This window comes from Ranitomeya variabilis, chromosome 2 (genome assembly GCF_051348905.1).
Source record: "Ranitomeya variabilis isolate aRanVar5 chromosome 2, aRanVar5.hap1, whole genome shotgun sequence".
Classification (NCBI taxonomy): Eukaryota; Metazoa; Chordata; class Amphibia; order Anura; family Dendrobatidae; genus Ranitomeya; species Ranitomeya variabilis.
Window position 1 is genome coordinate 244,898,003 of NC_135233.1, and position 18,610 is coordinate 244,916,612.

At 46.8% G+C, this 18,610-nt stretch overlaps 1 protein-coding gene across 3 annotated transcripts in view; it reads right to left on the reverse strand.

Moving 5' to 3' along the window:
• PKN3 (protein kinase N3) overlaps window positions 1-17,411 on the reverse strand; it is a 44,307-nt gene extending 26,896 nt beyond the window's left edge. Inside the window, exons 1-8 of one of the 3 annotated variants that reach the window (XM_077284422.1) lie at window positions 17,291-17,411; window positions 15,839-15,978; window positions 5,634-5,916; window positions 5,218-5,372; window positions 3,102-3,368; window positions 1,280-1,490; window positions 1,006-1,188; window positions 605-714 (exon numbers count right to left, since the gene is read on the reverse strand). In XM_077284422.1, the coding sequence (XP_077140537.1) occupies window positions 605-714; window positions 1,006-1,188; window positions 1,280-1,490; window positions 3,102-3,368; window positions 5,218-5,372; window positions 5,634-5,916; window positions 15,839-15,862 (1,233 nt within the window). In that variant the 5' untranslated portion in view covers window positions 15,863-15,978; window positions 17,291-17,411. Of the gene's footprint in view, window positions 1-604; window positions 715-1,005; window positions 1,189-1,279; window positions 1,491-3,101; window positions 3,369-5,217; window positions 5,373-5,633; window positions 5,917-6,004; window positions 6,127-15,586; window positions 15,698-15,838; window positions 15,979-17,290 lie in introns of those variants that run through there. The other 2 variants (XM_077284421.1, XM_077284423.1) reach the window with 2 other exon arrangements.
• Window positions 17,412-18,610: the final 1,199 nt, after the last annotated feature.

Sequence of the window (18,610 nt, forward strand, 5' to 3'; positions counted from 1 at the left end):
AAGATAACCATTAATATACATAGCGCTACTGGTGCAGCTCCAGCTTGTGACGTTAGCATGGCCCTGACCCATGGAGGGGACTTCAAGATGTCTAGAGAATTCCTGGAATATCTGTCACCAAGACATTGGCAACGGATCCTAAGGATCTTCATGTTCCTTGGTGCCGCCTTCATGGATTATCCCACATTGCCAGGAGCATGCCCGCAAGAACCGCCGCATACCGGGAGCCACTGGCGCAAGACCCGCCGCATACCGGGAGTCCCAGCCACATACCGGAAGCAAACTCCCAGCCACATACCGGAAGCACGTCTGCAAGACCCGCCGCATACCGGGAGCACGCCTGCAAGACCCGCCGCATACCGGGAGTCCCAGCCACATACCCCGCAAGATCCGACACATACCGGGAGCACGCCCGTGAAACCCGCCACATTCTATGACAACGCCACAAGACAGGTTTTTCTGCTTCTAACATGAACTCCAATGACTGATTTGTCACTTCCTGCCTCATAATGCGCCATTATCAGCAGATAATCCACGTCCTTCTCTTCCAGTCAGTGGTAAGAACACTATGGCCGATACAGAGAGAGATGGAGTCGGGACTTACCCGTTCTAGCTCAATGGTGAATCTCTGGTCCCAGCACTGGTTGTGGACTGGGCCCCAGTTAGTATGAGTGACTGGCTTGTTGTCAACCTTCAGGACGCACATCACCTCTCCTATGGTAAGAGCGGAGAGACACCAGGGGTTAGTGGGTCCCATTCCGCTTATTTCGGAAACTGTGGGGTCTGAGTGGGAAGTGTCACCTTATATCTCTACGACCGAACAGTGATCTCCAACTTGTTGCAAAACTACAACTCCCAGCATGCCAGCTGTCGGGGAGTTGAGAGAATTGTAGTTTTGCAATAACTTGAAACCACTGCATTAAAATTACAGATCTTGGTGGCATTTACCTTTGGGAACCAATAAAAAAAAGACAAAAACCATCTTGTTGAGGCTTCGATATTTACCACAGATCTCGTCTGACCGCAGGTATCTCCCAGATCCGCCACGTCCATGGCTGCTCCCTCCAGCCCGGTAACGCATGAAGTTTTTTGCCTCATTAGGACTTCCATGACTTGGCGTCGCACGAGATCGCCCAGGAACAGATTCCAGCAGTCCCTGACAGCCCAAGATGTGGATCTCCAGGGTTCCTGTGAAAAAGAAGACATTCCCTTAGTAATCCTCGCTATTTCACCATCATCTCCATTATTGCCCCCCCCCATTAGTGACATCCCAGGGTACCCGTCAGTGCCGTGGGTTTAATGAGAGGGGTGAGGGTTTGTCCCAGACTGTGCTCTTTTCCCCAGACCCCTCCGGAGGTCGGACAGTTCTGCAGGTCTTGTTTGATGAGCGGCTGTTTGGGATGTCCGGTGGGCAGCTCCGACAGGCAGCGCTCCAGAGACAGGCGGAGGAGGTCAATCTTCTGGCTGGACTCGTGCAGTCGTGACTGGGCCTGAAGACCGAAGGAAACCAAGACGTGACGCCAGTATCCGAAGGATGGGCGTCATAATGTGAGGAGAATGGAAAGATGAAGATGAGGCGAATACTTACCTTGCCTGCTGCAGTCACAAAATAAAAAAAACAGCCGTATTTAAAGGGCTATTCCCATCTTCAAGATACTATTCAAATATGTAGTAGGTGTAAGAATAATATTAGCAAATACCGTACCTCCAATTAGAAATGTAGTGTAGTTCTTCTGATTCACTATGGTGCTTATACCACCTGCAGGACATTGGTCGTAACCATGGATACCTAAGCTACTACACTCATAGTGACAGTTACTAGTAGTCATAAGCATGGATACCTAAGCTACTGCAATGCCCTGCACATGGGGTACGCAACATCGTGAATCAGAAGAACTATACTACATTTCTAATTGGAGGCATTTGCTAATATTATTATACCTACTATATATTGGGATAAGATTGGAGATGGGAATACCCCTTAAAAGAAAACCACTGCATAAAACCCCCATGTATTACAAAGAGGCAAAGAAAACCCACAATACTGCATAAAAACCCACTGCATAAAACCCCCACTGTATTACAAAGAGGCAAAAAAAAACCCACAATACTGCATAAAAACCCCACTGCACTAAAAACAAGCATAAAAAAAAAAGACACTGAACAAAACCCCACCAAAACAGCTGAAAAACATAAAACACCCTAAACAGAAAAATAATCACTAAACTGCATAAAAAAATAAAATAAAAAACGAGCAACCACCAAAACAGCATAGATTAAAAAAAAAAAAACCCACTGCTTTAAAACAAAAACAAAAAAACTAAGCCTAAAAAACTGCATAAAAAGTGCTGAATTAAACAAAACACCTAAAACCATAATACAGAAACAAAATCACCCCCAAAACGGCGTAACACAAAAAACGAGTCAGTAAAACTAAAACTTAAAAAAAATAAATGTGTGTATTCGAGTCTGTGCACATGATGCAAACTTGCTACAAGTTGTTGTTGTTGAATGTTCTGCAACTATAGAGCCACGTTCACACGCTCAGTATTTGGTATTTGTGGCCAAACCCAGGAGTGGGTGATAAATGCAGAAGTGGTGCATATGTTTCTATTAGACTTTTCCTCTAATTGTTCCACTCCTGGTTTTGGCCAAATACTGATGTAAAATACCGACCAATACTGAACGTGTGAATGTGGCTTTAATCTGGAAAAAAATAAATAAAAACAAAAGACACATTCAGATATACGAGGAGATTTGTCCGACTGAAATTCAGTACCATTCATCTGGATGTTTTATTTTCTTAGATGAACAGGCCGGTTTTAGAAGTTCCTACATGAAAATCCTCAGCAAATCTGCACGTTTCTGTTCTAAAGGCTGCTTGATTACAAGTACAGCGCCACCTCTGTTTGCAGGTGGTGTATGGTATTGCAGCTCAATCGTGTTCACATTTGAGGACCAGAGCTGCAGTACCAGACGCAGTCAGTGGACAGGTGTGGCGCTGTTTCTGCACGTTTTTCTCATGGTGTACGACCCCTTTCACATTGATAATACAGGGACCAGCACTACCCCTTCCCCTACTAATCACCGCCATGACTCGCCTCCGCCAAAGCCTTGCGATCCTGCACTTTGCGTCCTCCCAGTAATTTTACCACGTTCTTTGCTCCCTCTGCAACCGCGGCCTCCACCCGTAGGTGCCGCCTCAGCTCCTCCAGTCGTAGCTCTAGCGGAGGGAGGGTGTCCGCGTCCTGAAGCTCCGATGCCGTCCCCGGACACTGCGTCAGCTTCACAATCTGCATGCGCAGCAATTCTGTTTTTATCCGGCTGTCCTGAAGCATCTGCTGAGCCGTGCCCAGGAGTTTCCGGTCCTGGAATAGATGACATATTCAGCAGTTACCCATCATGGAGGAAGACCACGGCACCGCGGTGAGGCCCACCACCGAGCTGCCCCCAGCTATACCTTCATAACATTGTGCTTACATGTAGCCACCACTAGGGGGAGCTCACTGCACATTTATACAGCTGTTTAGCTCCACATATGCAGCGCCATCTAGTGGTGGCTGCAGGACATCAGAATTATCATTGATCTCTATGGCTGTAGTAAGCCAAGTAGAGGATTTGGTGCTGTGTGTCAGGATATCCACACATTTTGTAGCGGCCGTGATTGGTTCTGCAGCTCAGGCACATTTAAGTGAATCAGACTGAGCTGCGGTATCGGGCACAGCCATCAGAAAACGTATAGCGCAGCACAGATAAATAGGCCACAGTCCCTTTGACCAGCTGGTAAGATGGGGTCATGAGAGTCAGACCACCACCATTCTCATATTGAGGAATAATCCTAAGAAATTTCTATTAATACTACAGCCATGGAAAAAATCTTTATGCTTCAAATGAAGGTGGACTGTCCCTTTAAGAGATTGCCCAAACATAGCTTTAGCCCTCAGTTTTGCTGCTGTAAGGTTTTAGGTGATGACCGCACATTATATTCCCATCAGCAGCGCAACACGTCACTGATAAGGAGCAGATGATGGACAGGCCCAGCGCGCCCCGGGGAGAACGTCCAGCGGCCCTCATCTGTGCCCTGCCAAACGCCAGCTCAACTAAGAGGCATTGTGGAATCCGAGGGCGCCGAGCATTCCTGAAGTTACCACATACAACATACACCCGAGAGGGGCCCCCTGTATCACCACATCCACCGGAGGATCAAACCGGACCTCCATGTGCTCTGTATGGTGGGCACAGCCAGAAAGTGGAAGAAGATACTTATTCCTGTGCTTCACTCCCTCATATACCATCTCTCATGTCCGGTCACTCTCAATTATATCCCAGAGCTGCACTCACTATTCTGCTGGTGCAGTCACTGTCTACATACATTACATTACTGATCCTGTACTGATCCTGAGCTACATCCTGTATTATACTCCAGAGCTGCACTCACTATTCTGCTGGTGCAGTCACTGTGTACATACATTACATTACTGATCCTGAGTTACATCCTGTATTATACTCCAGAGCTGCACTCACTATTCTGCTAGTGCAGTCACTGTGTACATACATTACTGATCCCGAGTTACATCCTGTATTATACCCCAGAGCTGCACTCACTATTCTGCTGGTGCAGTCACTGTGTACATACATTACATTACTGATCCTGAGTTACATCCTGTATTATACTCCAGAGCTGCACTCACTATTCTGCTGGTGCAGTCACTGTGTACATACATTACATTACTGATCCTGTACTGATCCTGAGTTACATCCTATATTATACCCCAGAGCTGCACTCACTATTCTGCTGGTGGATCAGTCCAGGATCAGTAATGTAATGTAGGTACATAGTGACTGCACCAGCAGAATAGTGAGAGCAGCTCTGGAGTATAATACAGGATGTAACTCAGGATCAGTACAGGATCAGTAATGTAATGTATGTACACAGTGACTGCACCAGCAGAATAGAGAGTGCAGCTCTGGAGCATAATACAGGATGTAACGCAGGATCAGTAATGTAATATATGTACACAGTGACTGCACCAGCAGAATAGTGAGTGCAGCTTTGGGGTATAATACAAGATACATCTCCGGAACAGTAATGTATACACTCCATATAAAGAAATACTGCATTACATACACTGTATATTTGCATTTCCTGTGATTCTGGTTATGTACCTGACTGACCAGATGCTGCTGACTATGGCAGGCCACGGGGCCGGTTCTCACCTTGGAGGCTCCAGTAGAAAACATCTGAATGATGTTCTCCGCTCCCTGCTTCACCTTGTTCTCAATGTGCAGCTGCCTCCTCAGCGCTTCCACCCGCCGCTGCCTTGGGTCGAGGCTTTGATCGAATATACAGTGATCAGGAGAAATCATTCCATCTGAAAACGGAATAGAAATCCTACATTACGCCTCATTGCGCAGTCAACACTTTCCTGTAACCCAGAATGGAAAATCTTCTCCATTGTGGAAGGATAAATCTCCAACCACTTGGAGAACAGCGCCACTCCTGTTCACAGGCCCTTTGTGGTATTGCAACCCAGCTCTGTTCACTCAGCTGCAATACCAAACAGATCCTGCACAAAAAGTGGCGCTGTTTCTCTGGAAATAGACTATCCCAACCCATTTGTTTTCCCTCCTGCCTTGTTTGCTGTCCTTCTCCATGATGACGATGCGGCCATTGAGCTCCTGCAGTTGGCGGTGCAGCTCCTGTAAGCGGCGGTTGGAGGTCTTCAGCTGGCTCTCCACGTGGCCTTGGTGCTTCTTATCCGTGGAGACTTTGCGTAAGTTCTCAGCCCCTTCCTTTATCTTCAGCTCCCTCTGGATCTCCCGTTTCAGTTGTTCCCGGGAGTCCTCCAGTTGCTGCTGGAACCCTGGATCCAAGATCAGCGATCCTCCATTCCTGATCTCCATCCTGTGGCTCACCTGCAGGTGACAATGAAGGGTTAATGGCCAGGGCAGACAATCCGAATACACCTGTACCGCCCCGGGGCGACAGGAAATGAAGACATACACCTGACTCCACAGCATGATGAGAGTCCCACTCCTGCCTGTGTGTAGGGGGAAAAAATTATATACAAAAAAAAGTTTGGAAAAGTTTACAGACGAGTCGTCATTTCCTGGAACCGCTTCCTGTCAGTGAATGCGGCTGAGTCAGATCATCCAGGAGAGACTCCAACCTCACGAGGGACAAAGGGACAGTGTGCTGAAATACCGACCCCTCTATGGGCCCAGGAAGCTGAGAGAGGAGGTGCTGGATTCAGGGTCACCTCATCCCTGTGCGACCTGCCGGACTAAACAGGAGCGACGCAGAATTAACCCCCTCCAGTCACACTGCTCTGCGGTTATAGTGAGACTACAACTCCCAGCATGCCCTGAGGTTGCAAACTTCTACAGTAAACAGTCTGGGGCGGTAAATCTTGGCCACAACTGCCTATGGAGGGAAGAGGAAGTGGGGGGCTCTGGGCCACCCACCAGTGCCCTGAATAATCTCAAATATCCCTGCGCACATGACACACAGGAGCACCAGCGAGAAAAGCAAGAAATGGAGAAACCAAAAGAAAGCACAAAACATTATATACACAAACACACACAACACAGACAAGTGTGCGCACAGGTTATATACACAGACAAGTGTGCGCACAAGTTATATACAAGTGTGCGCACATGTTATATACAAGTGTGCGCACATGTTATATACAAGTGTGCGCACATGTTATATACAAGTGTGCGCACATGTTATATACAAGTGTGCGCACATGTTATATACAAGTGTGCGCACATGTTATATACAAGTGTGCGCACATGTTATATACAAGTGTGCGCACATGTTATATACAAGTGTGCGCACATGTTATATACACAGACAAGTGTGCGCACATGTTATATACACAGACAAGTGTGCGCACATGTTATATACACAGACAAGTGTGCGCACATGTTATATACACAGACAAGTGTGCGCACATGTTATATACACAGACAAGTGTGCGCACATGTTATATACACAGACAAGTGTGCGCACATGTTATATACACAGACAAGTGTGCGCACATGTTATATACACAGACAAGTGTGCGCACATGTTATATACACAGACAAGTGTGCGCACATGTTATATACAGACAAGTGTGCGCACATGTTATATACACAGACAAGTGTGCGCACATGTTATATACAGACAAGTGTGCGCACATGTTATATACACAGACAAGTGTGCGCACATGTTATATACACAGACAAGTGTGCGCACATGTTATATACACAGACAAGTGTGCGCACATGTTATATACACAGACAAGTGTGCGCACATGTTATATACAGACAAGTGTGCGCACATGTTATATACACAGACAAGTGTGCGCACATGTTATATACACAGACAAGTGTGCGCACATGTTATATACACAGACAAGTGTGCGCACATGTTATATACACAGACAAGTGTGCGCACATGTTATATACACAGACAAGTGTGCGCACATGTTATATACACAGACAAGTGTGCGCACATGTTATATACACAGACAAGTGATCAAAAAACAAAGAAAAAGACGAAGGTCATATGAATGGGGATCACCACATATTGGATTTAGCAAAAAGTAGAAACAATTTTATTATGCTGCAAAACACATGAAACAAGCAATACAGAAAACAGACAGTTAAAAACAATTAAAAAAGCAACACGCTTGTTCCTTAGAACCATGGCCCTTAATAAGGCCTGCACCTGCGCTAGGGCAAATAGGGCAATGTCACATAGCATGAATACCTATATGGACACCACTGTACATACACTTAGTAATGCAATGAAATAGGCCCACAATAAAGTATACCCGGTGAACACTATGAGAGACAATCCTCTGACCCTGTATCATAAGCACCGTATACACCAAAGGGTTCTGCCATAAATGCTGACTAATATTCTCCCTCATACAGGCATGACCCTAACTTTAGCATGCACAGAGGTGAGTGGCCTCACACAAATCACTGAATAAGGTCTACAGGTAAAATACCGAACATAGACCTCCATGTGTAGCCATACCATACAAACCATGGACATGTGCAGCCAAGTGGATAGCGCAAGTGGAAGAGGGACCCAACGCGTGTCGCCCCGCAAAGGAGGCTTCGTCAGGGGACCCTGACGAAGCCTCCTTTGCGGGGCGACACGCGTTGGGTCCCTCTTCCACTTGCGCTATCCACTTGGCTGCACATGTCCATGGTTTGTATGGTATGGCTACACATGGAGGTCTATGTTCGGTATTTTACCTGTAGACCTTATTCAGTGATTTGTGTGAGGCCACTCACCTCTGTGCATGCTAAAGTTAGGGTCATGCCTGTATGAGGGAGAATATTAGTCAGTATTTATGGCAGAACCCTTTGGTGTATACGGTGCTTATGATACAGGGTCAGAGGATTGTCTCTCATAGTGTTCACCGGGTATACTTTATTGTGGGCCTATTTCATTGCATTACTAAGTGTATGTACAGTGGTGTCCATATAGGTATTCATGCTATGTGACATTGCCCTATTTGCCCTAGCGCAGGTGCAGGCCTTATTAAGGGCCATGGTTCTAAGGAACAAGCGTGTTGCTTTTTTAATTGTTTTTAACTGTCTGTTTTCTGTATTGCTTGTTTCATGTGTTTTGCAGCATAATAAAATTGTTTCTACTTTTTGCTAAATCCAATATGTGGTGATCCCCATTCATATGACCTTCGTCTTTTTCTTTGTTGTTTTTTGATGTACTGTTTTGGAGGTCAGGGTGATCCCACTATATAATCCGTGGTGCCCCCTTCATATTTATACACAGACAAGTGTGCGCACATGTTATATACACAGACAAGTGTGCGCACATGTTATATACACAGACAAGTGTGCGCACATGTTATATACACAGACAAGTGTGCGCACATGTTATATACACAGACAAGTGTGCGCACATGTTATATACACAGACAAGTGTGCGCACATGTTATATACACAGACAAGTGTGCGCACATGTTATATACACGGAAAAGTGTGCGCATAAGTCATATACAACGCAGAAAAGAGTGCGCACATTATATACACACACATATATTATACATACACCAAAGACAAGCGTGTGCACATTATATACACACACATATATACATACACACACACACCACAGACAAGAGTGCACACATTTTACACACACACACAAAGTGAGTGTGCGCATACGATATATACACAACCACAACGCAGACAAGTGTGCATACAAATTATATACACACACATTATATACACACACACACACACACACACACACACACACACACACACACACCACAGACCAGTGTGCACGTTATATACATACACACACACACACACACACACATAGACAAGCATGCACACAGGTTTGTGGTGTGTGCATAACACTTGTTTATGTTGTGGTAGATCAGCTCACTCAGATGTACATGGAGGTAGACACAGGAACACTGTCTCTTTAAGATCTTCACTGGTATATCATAGATGTGACAAACCATGGTGAGAATAAATAAACGCTGCCCTCCAGGCAAAAACATGAAAAAAAATAAAGAAAGTGGTATCACAAAGCACAGTCCCTCTCAGGCTATGTGCACACGTTCAGGATTTTTCGGATTTTTTCTTGCGTTTTTACGGCCGTTTTCCGCTGAAAAAAAACACAAAAAACGCTTACATTAAGCATCCCCTCAGGGTTAGCAAAACATACGGTTCATGTTAGCACAAACACTTCTCTGGAGTTAGCCTCGCCAGACACACTGAACACTGAATGCCTCAGGAGGCCGACTATTTAAACCCCAGAACCCACCCTGGGTTGGAGATAAGGTGGACAACCTCCCACCCACTCTATGGTTGTCCACAAAAACCCAGCCCTTAAAATGTCCGATTAACCCCCCTCAACACAGTGTGCTGAAGCAAACTTCTGCGATTCAAATCACTGAAGCCAATAGCCTCAGTGAAACGTATCTCCCCTGCAGGACTTTGCCAGCGACTTTGTCCAAAGATGGGGGTTTGGGCACCTTTACTCACTTAGCAGGGAAGTCTGGATAGGGCATCTGCTTTACCATGTAGTTATCCTGGTCTCTGCTCCACGTGGAAGCTAAAATCCTGGAACACCAGAAACCACCTAGTCACCCAGGAATTCTGCCAGATCCTTTCCCTCATCCATCTCAGGAGCACATGGTCTGACACTAATCTGAACTTCTGGCCTAACAGGTAGTACCTCAGCATGTCAAATGCCCATTTGATGTCTAATCACTCTTTTTCCATGATAGTGTAATTTCTCTCACAGACAGAGTTTTCTGCTTAAGTATAGGATGGAATGTTCCTCCCATCGAGGTCTTTGTGCTTCTAAGAAGATTGGCCAGGGGGGAGGCGATCATGGCCAAATTCTAGATAACTGGCCAATAGTATCCCACAATTCCCAGAAACGCCCAAACTTGTTTCTTGGAAATCGGTTGCGATCAATTCTGGATTGCCTCTACCTTACTTACTTGAGGCCAGATTTCATAACTTCTGACTATATAGCCCAAGTATTTTACCTCTTTCCTCTTTGCACACTTCTTTGGGTTTACGGCAAACCCCGACTTCCTCAGCACGTCCAGTACTGCCTGGACCTTCTGCAGATGACTTCCCCAATCCAGGCTGAAGATCACGATGTCGTCCAGATAAGCTGCAGCATACTTTTTGTGAGAGGCTAGGATCTGGTCCATGGCTCTCTGGAAGGTAACTGGGGCTCCCTGCAGACCGAACGGCATCCTGGTGTACTGATAGCACCCGTCAGGTGTAGAGAGAAGGCAGCCTTCTCCTTGGGCACAGGAGAATTTACCAGTACCCTATTGTTAGGTCCAGAGCGGTGATATATCTGGATGACCGTAGTCTCTCAATGAGCTCATCAGCCCAAAACATCGGATATGCGTCAAACTTAGACACCTCACTCAGCTTCATGAACACAAAAACCTCAGTGACATGTTATTAATATCACATTTAGGGCTCAAAAATAGCCCATATGCCAACAAGCATAAGCAAACCAGCTCCAAAATATATATGTGTAAAACAGGAGAAATTAAGGAGCAATCAGGTATATAAAAAATAGAAAATTTTATTAACAAAAGTCCACAAAATTTTTTAATACTAAGTGAAAACAATCAGAAAGTCACAAGATTAAATGCAGGAAAACATACCATAAGAAAAAAAAGACTCCAATACTTCTACCTTTGTAGATTGTAGATTGTAAGCTCTCACGAGCAGGGTCGTCTTATTTTGCTTTATTGCTGTATGGTTAACATTGTTACCTATGACTGTTGTGTTTGAAACTGTTAAACTGTAAAGCGCTGCGGAATATGTTGGCGCTATATAAATAAAGATTATTATTATTATTCTACCTGCCCATATTTGTGCAAATGTTGCATTCAGTAAGGTGCAAGTGCAGTCATAGATCGCACATCAATGGCAAGCCACATAGCCCTGCAGTAGTTTATAAACACATCATATTATCAGTTTGGGAATACATGGTGCTTACCACGGGCAGGAATAAAGGAGTCTTAGACCAGGTGTGGATACCCCAACAGTCCCCTGTAGAAGTATTGGAGTCTTTTTTTCTTATGGTATGTTTTCCTGCATTTAATCTTGTGACTTTCTGATTGTTTTCACTTAGTATTAAATTTTTGTGGACTTTTGTTAATAAAATTTTCTATTTTTTATATACCTAATTGCTCCTTAATTTCTCCTGTTTTACTCACTCAGCATCATGTACTCATTACAGAAACGCCACTCTTCATCCGGCATTGGCACAAGGACAATGAGACTGGACCAGCTGCTCTTTGACTCATCGATGACGCCCAGACTCCACATCTCTCTAAGAGGTCTGATTACTTATATGATGGTGAGAAACTGAATAAGCACGATGTTAATATTTTACAGTAAATTTATTGTTACGAATTGGCCATTTATGAAGGAGTCGGAGTTAGACCGGAGTCGGAACCTGATAAAATCCAGGAGTCGGAGTCGCAACTGTGGCTTACCGACTCCACAGCCCTGCTTCAGCCGACAGAGTCATGTTATAGTTTGTTTTTTTGCGTGACGAGTTGACGTTTTTATTGGTACCATTTTGGGGCACATGACATTTTTTACCGCTTTCTATTCCGATTTTTGGAAGACAGAATGAACAAAAATCAGCAATTCAGGAATTGTTTTTTTTTTGTTTTTTTTGTTTTTTTAATACTGTTCCGCGTGTGGTAAAATTGTTAAGGCAGCTTTATTCTTTGGGTCAGTATGATTACAGTGATAACACATTTATATTTTTTTTAACGTTTTGGCGCTTTTGCACAATAAAAACTATATTATAGAAAAAAATATTTTTGCATCGCTTTATTGTGAGAGCTATAACTTATTTTTCTGCTGATGGACCATCAGGACAACGCGATCGCATTGCATTGTCCTGATGGAAGTGCGCAGGGAGCCCTCTCCCTGAGCGATGCCTTTCTATGCTACTGTCACTACTGACAGTGGCATCAGAGGGGTTAAATGCCCACGATCGGTGCTAGCATTTGTAGTGGGCGTTGCTGCGGGGTGTCAGCTGTCACATTCAGCTGACACCCACATGCGATCGCCACGGGGCTCAGCGTGACGCCTGGTGATCGCAGCGCTGTATTAGTACTGCTCCTTTAGTGAATGCACCTCTCGCAGATCAGTACTAGTATGGCGCATGTCGTGAAGGGGTTAAAATGGCCGATTATCCCCTCACAACAAATAGTGTGCTTGAGCAAGCTTCTGGGTTTCAAATCACTGAAGCCAATAGCCTCAGTGAAACATATCTCCTCTCCATTACTTTGCCAAAGACTTTGTCACAGTGTATATATAACAAGTTTGCGCAGAGGTTATATACACACACACAACCACAACACAGACAAGTATGCGCACATGAGAGATATAGATTATGTCTAGAATATTACGCTGGGAGCGTCACTCTGTCCGAAGCCTTTATAGACTGCGCAAGCGCCTGCACAGTCTGGACCCCACAGAGTGACGAATCCGGGGATGAGAATTGTGGCCCAGGAGATCGCAGTATGCGTAAGCACTGAACGCATACCGCGATCTCCGACGGAGAAGCAGGGACGTGCTAGGAGGGTGAGTATGCGATATTCACCTGTCCCAGTTCCACCGCCGGGCTCTGTCTTCTGCGTCCTCTGGCTGTGACGTTCAGGTCAGAGGGCGCGATAACGTGGTTAGTACATGCCCTCTGACTGAACAGTCAAAGCCAGAGGACGCAAAAGACAGAACGGCGTGCGGCGGTGGAACGGGGACAGGTGAATATCGCAAGTGTTGGGCGCCTAAGCCAGCGGCCACTCCGGCACCTAACCCCCCTAGCGCACTGGTGTCCCCGCCTGCTCAGGCCCCTGACGCCTAGCGACGAGAGGTGAGCATGTCTTTTTTTTTTTTTAAATCGCAGCAGCAGCAGCATACGGGCATATTACGCTATGGAGCATCTTATGGGGGCCATCAACCTTTATGGAGCAGCACACGGGGCATATTATGCTATGGAGCATCTTAGGGGGCATCAACCTTTATGGAGCAGCATACGGGGCATATGGATGGGAGCAGCACATGACAGGATGGGGGCGCAGGATGGGAGCAGCACATGTCAAGATGGGGCGCAGGATAGGAGCAGCACATGACAGAATGGGGGCGCAGGATGGGAGCAGCACATGACAGAATGGGGGCGCAGGATGGGAGCAGCACATGACAGAATGGGGGCGCAGGATGGGAGCAGCACATGACAGGATGGGGGCGCAGGATGGGAGCAGCACATGACAGGATGGGGGCGCAGGATGGGAGCAGCACATGACAGGATGGGGGCGCAGGATGGGAGCAGCACATGACAGGATGGGGGCGCAGGATGGGAGCAGCACATGACAGGATGGGGGCGCAGGATGGGAGCAGCACATGACAGGATGGGGGCGCAGGATGGGAGCAGCACGTGACAGGATGGGGGCGCAGGATGGGAGCAGCACGTGACAGGATGGGGGCGCAGGATGGGAGCAGCACGTGACAGGATGGGGGCGCAGGATGGGAGCAGCACGTGACAGGATGGGGGCGCAGGATGGGAGCAGCACGTGACAGGATGGGGGCGCAGGATGGGAGCAGCACGTGACAGGATGGGGGCGCAGGATGGGAGCAGCACGTGACAGGATGGGGACGCAGGATGGGAGCAGCACGTGACAGGATGGGGGCGCAGGATGGGAGCAGCACGTGACAGGATGGGGGCGCAGGATGGGAGCAGCACGTGACAGGATGGGGGCGCAGGATGGGAGCAGCACGTGACAGGATGGGGGCGCAGGATGGGAGCAGCACGTGACAGGATGGGGGCGCAGGATGGGAGCAGCACGTGACAGGATGGGGGCGCAGGATGGGAGCAGCACGTGACAGGATGGGGGCGCAGGATGGGAGCAGCACGTGACAGGATGGGGGCGCAGGATGGGAGCAGCACGTGACAGGATGGGAGCAGCACGTGACAGGATGGGAGCAGCACGTGACAGGATGGGAGCAGCACGTGACAGGATGGGAGCAGCACGTGACAGGATGGGAGCAGCACGTGACAGGATGGGAGCAGCACGTGACAGGATGGGAGCAGCACGTGACAGGATGGGAGCAGCACGTGACAGGATGGGAGCAGCACGTGACAGGATGGGAGCAGCACGTGACAGGATGGGAGCAGCACGTGACAGGATGGGGGCAGCACGTGACAGGATGGGGGCAGCACGTGACAGGATGGGGGCAGCACGTGACAGGATGGGGGCAGCACGTGACAGGATGGGGGCAGCACGTGACAGGATGGGGGCAGCACGTGACAGGATGGGGGCAGCACGTGACAGGATGGGGGCAGCACGTGACAGGATGGGGGCAGCACGTGACAGGATGGGGGCAGCACGTGACAGGATGGGGGCAGCACGTGACAGGATGGGGGCAGCACGTGACAGGATGGGGGCAGCACGTGACAGGATGGGGGCAGCACGTGACAGGATGGGGGCAGCACGTGACAGGATGGGGGCAGCACGTGACAGGATGGGGGCAGCACGTGACAGGATGGGGGCAGCACGTGACAGGATGGGGGCAGCACGTGACAGGATGGGGGCGCAGGAAGAGTGTACCACATGACAGGATTGGGGGAAAGGAAGAGTGTAGCACATGACAGGATTGGGGGGAAAGGAAGAGTGTAGCACAATGCAAGATGGAGGGGCACAAAACAGGATGAGGGAGCAGGATGGGGGCTGCACATGACAGGAAGGGGGCGCAGGATGGAAGCAGCACATACCAGGATGGAGACCATATACCAATATAAATGCTTGCCACCCAAGCTTAGAATGGGTTCTATAGCTAGTAATAATACATATATATGCTTATTTTTTAAGCAGTGTGAGATACCCATCTATCTACACACACGGACAAGTGTGTGAGAGAGAGAGAGAGAGAGAGAGAGAGAGAGAGAGAGAGAGAGAGAGAGAGAGAGAGAGAGAGAGAGAGAGAGAGAGAGAGAGATACACACACCCGGCTTGTCTCGTATACAAACACACATATACAAGTCCCGTATACATACCTGTAACCAGCAGGCTGACAGGTTATATACACGCACATTAGTGTCCTGCCTGCACACATGTACATACGTTTCTGTATACATATGTAGTCACACATTATCCGTACACCCCAGCAGCGCAGTCATGTGACCAAACAGCTCTCCGTACAGGCGGTTGGAGTGCACACATACCATATAAAGGGAGCAGTCAGTATTACATGCCTGCCCTGTAGTCTCTGCCATCACCCTGTCCTGCAGAGCACAGACTCCACTCACCTGCAACTGCGACCCCCCGGCCATCTCCCTCCGGACACCGGACCCTCACAGCCTTGCACTCCGGTAACTTCAACCTTCCCGGGGAAATCGACTCCGCCCAGTGGAGAACACAGTGTACTGCAACGGGAGGACTGCTCCATCTAGCGAGAATTCAATCAGAAGCGGTAAAAAGCACAACAGTGAGCAACAGCGGCATCTAGTGGACAGTCTAAAAATTACTAATCTGGATGAGAGCACTAACGACACACAGTGGATAGAAAGAGAACTGCAGGATTAATCACAGCTTATTATAATAGCTTTAGGAGATTAGCATTTTCTATTATATATTTAAGGCCACGTTCACACGGTCAGTATTTGGTCAGTATTTTACATCAGTATTTGTAGCCAAAACCAACAGTGGAACAATCAGAGAAATAGTATAACAGAGACCCGTCACCACTTCTGCATTTATCACCCACTCCTGGTTTTGGCTTATAAATACTGATGTAAAATACTGACCAAATACTGAATGTGTGAACGTGGCCTAATAGTAAATATATATATTTTTTGCATTCAGTTTTCAACCCTTTAATGACAATTTTCACTTTTGATATTTATTTTTTTCCTCCCCTTCTTCCAAAAGCCATAACTATTTAATTGTTTCCATCGACATAGGCATATGAGGCTACGTACTACGATTTTATGGCATTCATTATAAGGTAAAAATTACATGGACACATGATTCCCTAGGTCAATACGATTGCAAATTTGTATACATATTTTAATTTTCCTGGCTTAAAGATATTTTAAAGTTTGTAATAAAAAAAAAAGTGCCAGTTTTTTTAGACGCATAACTTTTTTATTTTTCCATTGATGGAACCGAGTGAGGACTTTAGTATTCCTGCCAAGATGTAGTTTCCATGGATATCAATTTGGGGTGCGCACAATGTTTTAATATCATTTGCTTTCTTTGGGGGGGGGGGGGGCGGATGTGTTGAACGGAAACAGCATTTTTTTTTCTTCATTTACAGCGATTATTTTATGGGCTAAAAACAATTATATTTTGGTAGATCAGACTTTTACAGGTGCAGCAATATAGAATATTTTTGTTTTTTAATATCTGTGTTTTTAAATGGGAAAAATGTGTGTGATTAATTTTTTTATTCTAATATTTTATTTTTTAAACGTTAAGGCTGCTGTTACACTAGCAGTATTTGGTCAGTATTTTACATCAGTATTTGGAAGCCAAAACCAGGAGAGGGTGATAAATGCAGAAGTGGTGCATATGTTTCTATTATACTTTTCCTCTAATTGTTCCTCTCCTGGTTTTGGCTTACACATACTGAGGTAAAATACTGACCCAATACTGCTAGTGTGACGGCAGCCTAATGCTTTATATTTTTTCCTTCCCGTAATGGACATTAGACCGTTTGTGCTATATAAACCACAATAAAGCAGTATATAGTGAATTACCTGTGGCAGGGCTTCATGGGAGTACCAAGATGGCGGCGATAGGGGCCAACAACAGGTCCTCGGCTACCATGGCATCCCATCAACACCTAAAACCCAGGACACCTGATCACTAACCCCCAACACAGCATAAAATTAGCATAGAGTGGAGTAAAATCTCCTCGTATGTTATGATAGCGACATAGATGTGTTTAAATTGGTCTCTGCGATATTAGAAGGCTGGAAAAGGGTGAAATCTGAAAAGTGCTGACAGATTTCTGTTTGTTTTCCGTTTGAAGTCACAGTAGCCAATCACAGTGCCGTTTTAAATTTTACCAAGCTGGTTCAGACATGAAAGCTCCTCTGGGATTGGTTGCTATGGGTAACGAGGCCTGTTTTTCCAATAGCTGTAATCAATGGGGCCTAATGGGATATAGACTCCCTCTCCCACACCACCTCCTCAACTCGCCCGCTGTCTATCGGTGTTCCCCAAGGCTCAGTCCTAGGGCCCCCGCTATTCTCAATCTACACTTTTGGCCTGGGACAGCTCATAGAGTCCCACGGTCTACAATATCATCTCTACGCTGATGACACACAGATCTGCCTATCTGAACCCGACCTCACCTCCTTACTGACCAAAATCCCACAATGTCTGTCTGCTATTTCATCTTTCTTTTCTGTTCGCTTTCTAAAACTGAACATGGACAAAACAGAATTCATCATCTTTCCCCCATCTCACTCTACCCCTCCACCTGACTTACCTATCAATGTCTGCTCACTTTCCCCAGTCCCACACGCTTGGTGCCTCGAGGTGATCCTTGACTCTGCCCTCTCTTTCAAGCCACATATCCAAGCCCTTGCCTCCTCCTGCCGATTCCAACTGAAAAGCATTTTCCGGATCCGCGCATTCCTTGACCATGAAACCACAAAAACCCTAGTCCATGCCCTTATCATCTCCCGCCTTGACTACTGCAACCTCCTACTCTCTGGCCTCCCCTCTAGGCACCACTCCAATCCATCCTACACTCTGCTGCCCAACTAATCTACCTGTCTCCCCGCTATTCCCCGGCCTCTCCCCTATGTCAAGCCCTTCACTGGCTCCCCATTACCCAAAGACTCCAGTACAAAACCCTAACCATGACATACAAAGCCATCCACAACCTGTCTCCTCCATACATCTGTGACATGGTCTCCCAGTACTTACCTACACGCAACCTGCGATATTCACAAGATCTCCTTCTCTACTCCTCTCTTATCTCTTCTTCCCACAACCGCATCCAAGACTTCTCCTGTGCTACCTCCATACTCTGGAACTCTCTACCCCAACACATCAGACTCTCGCCT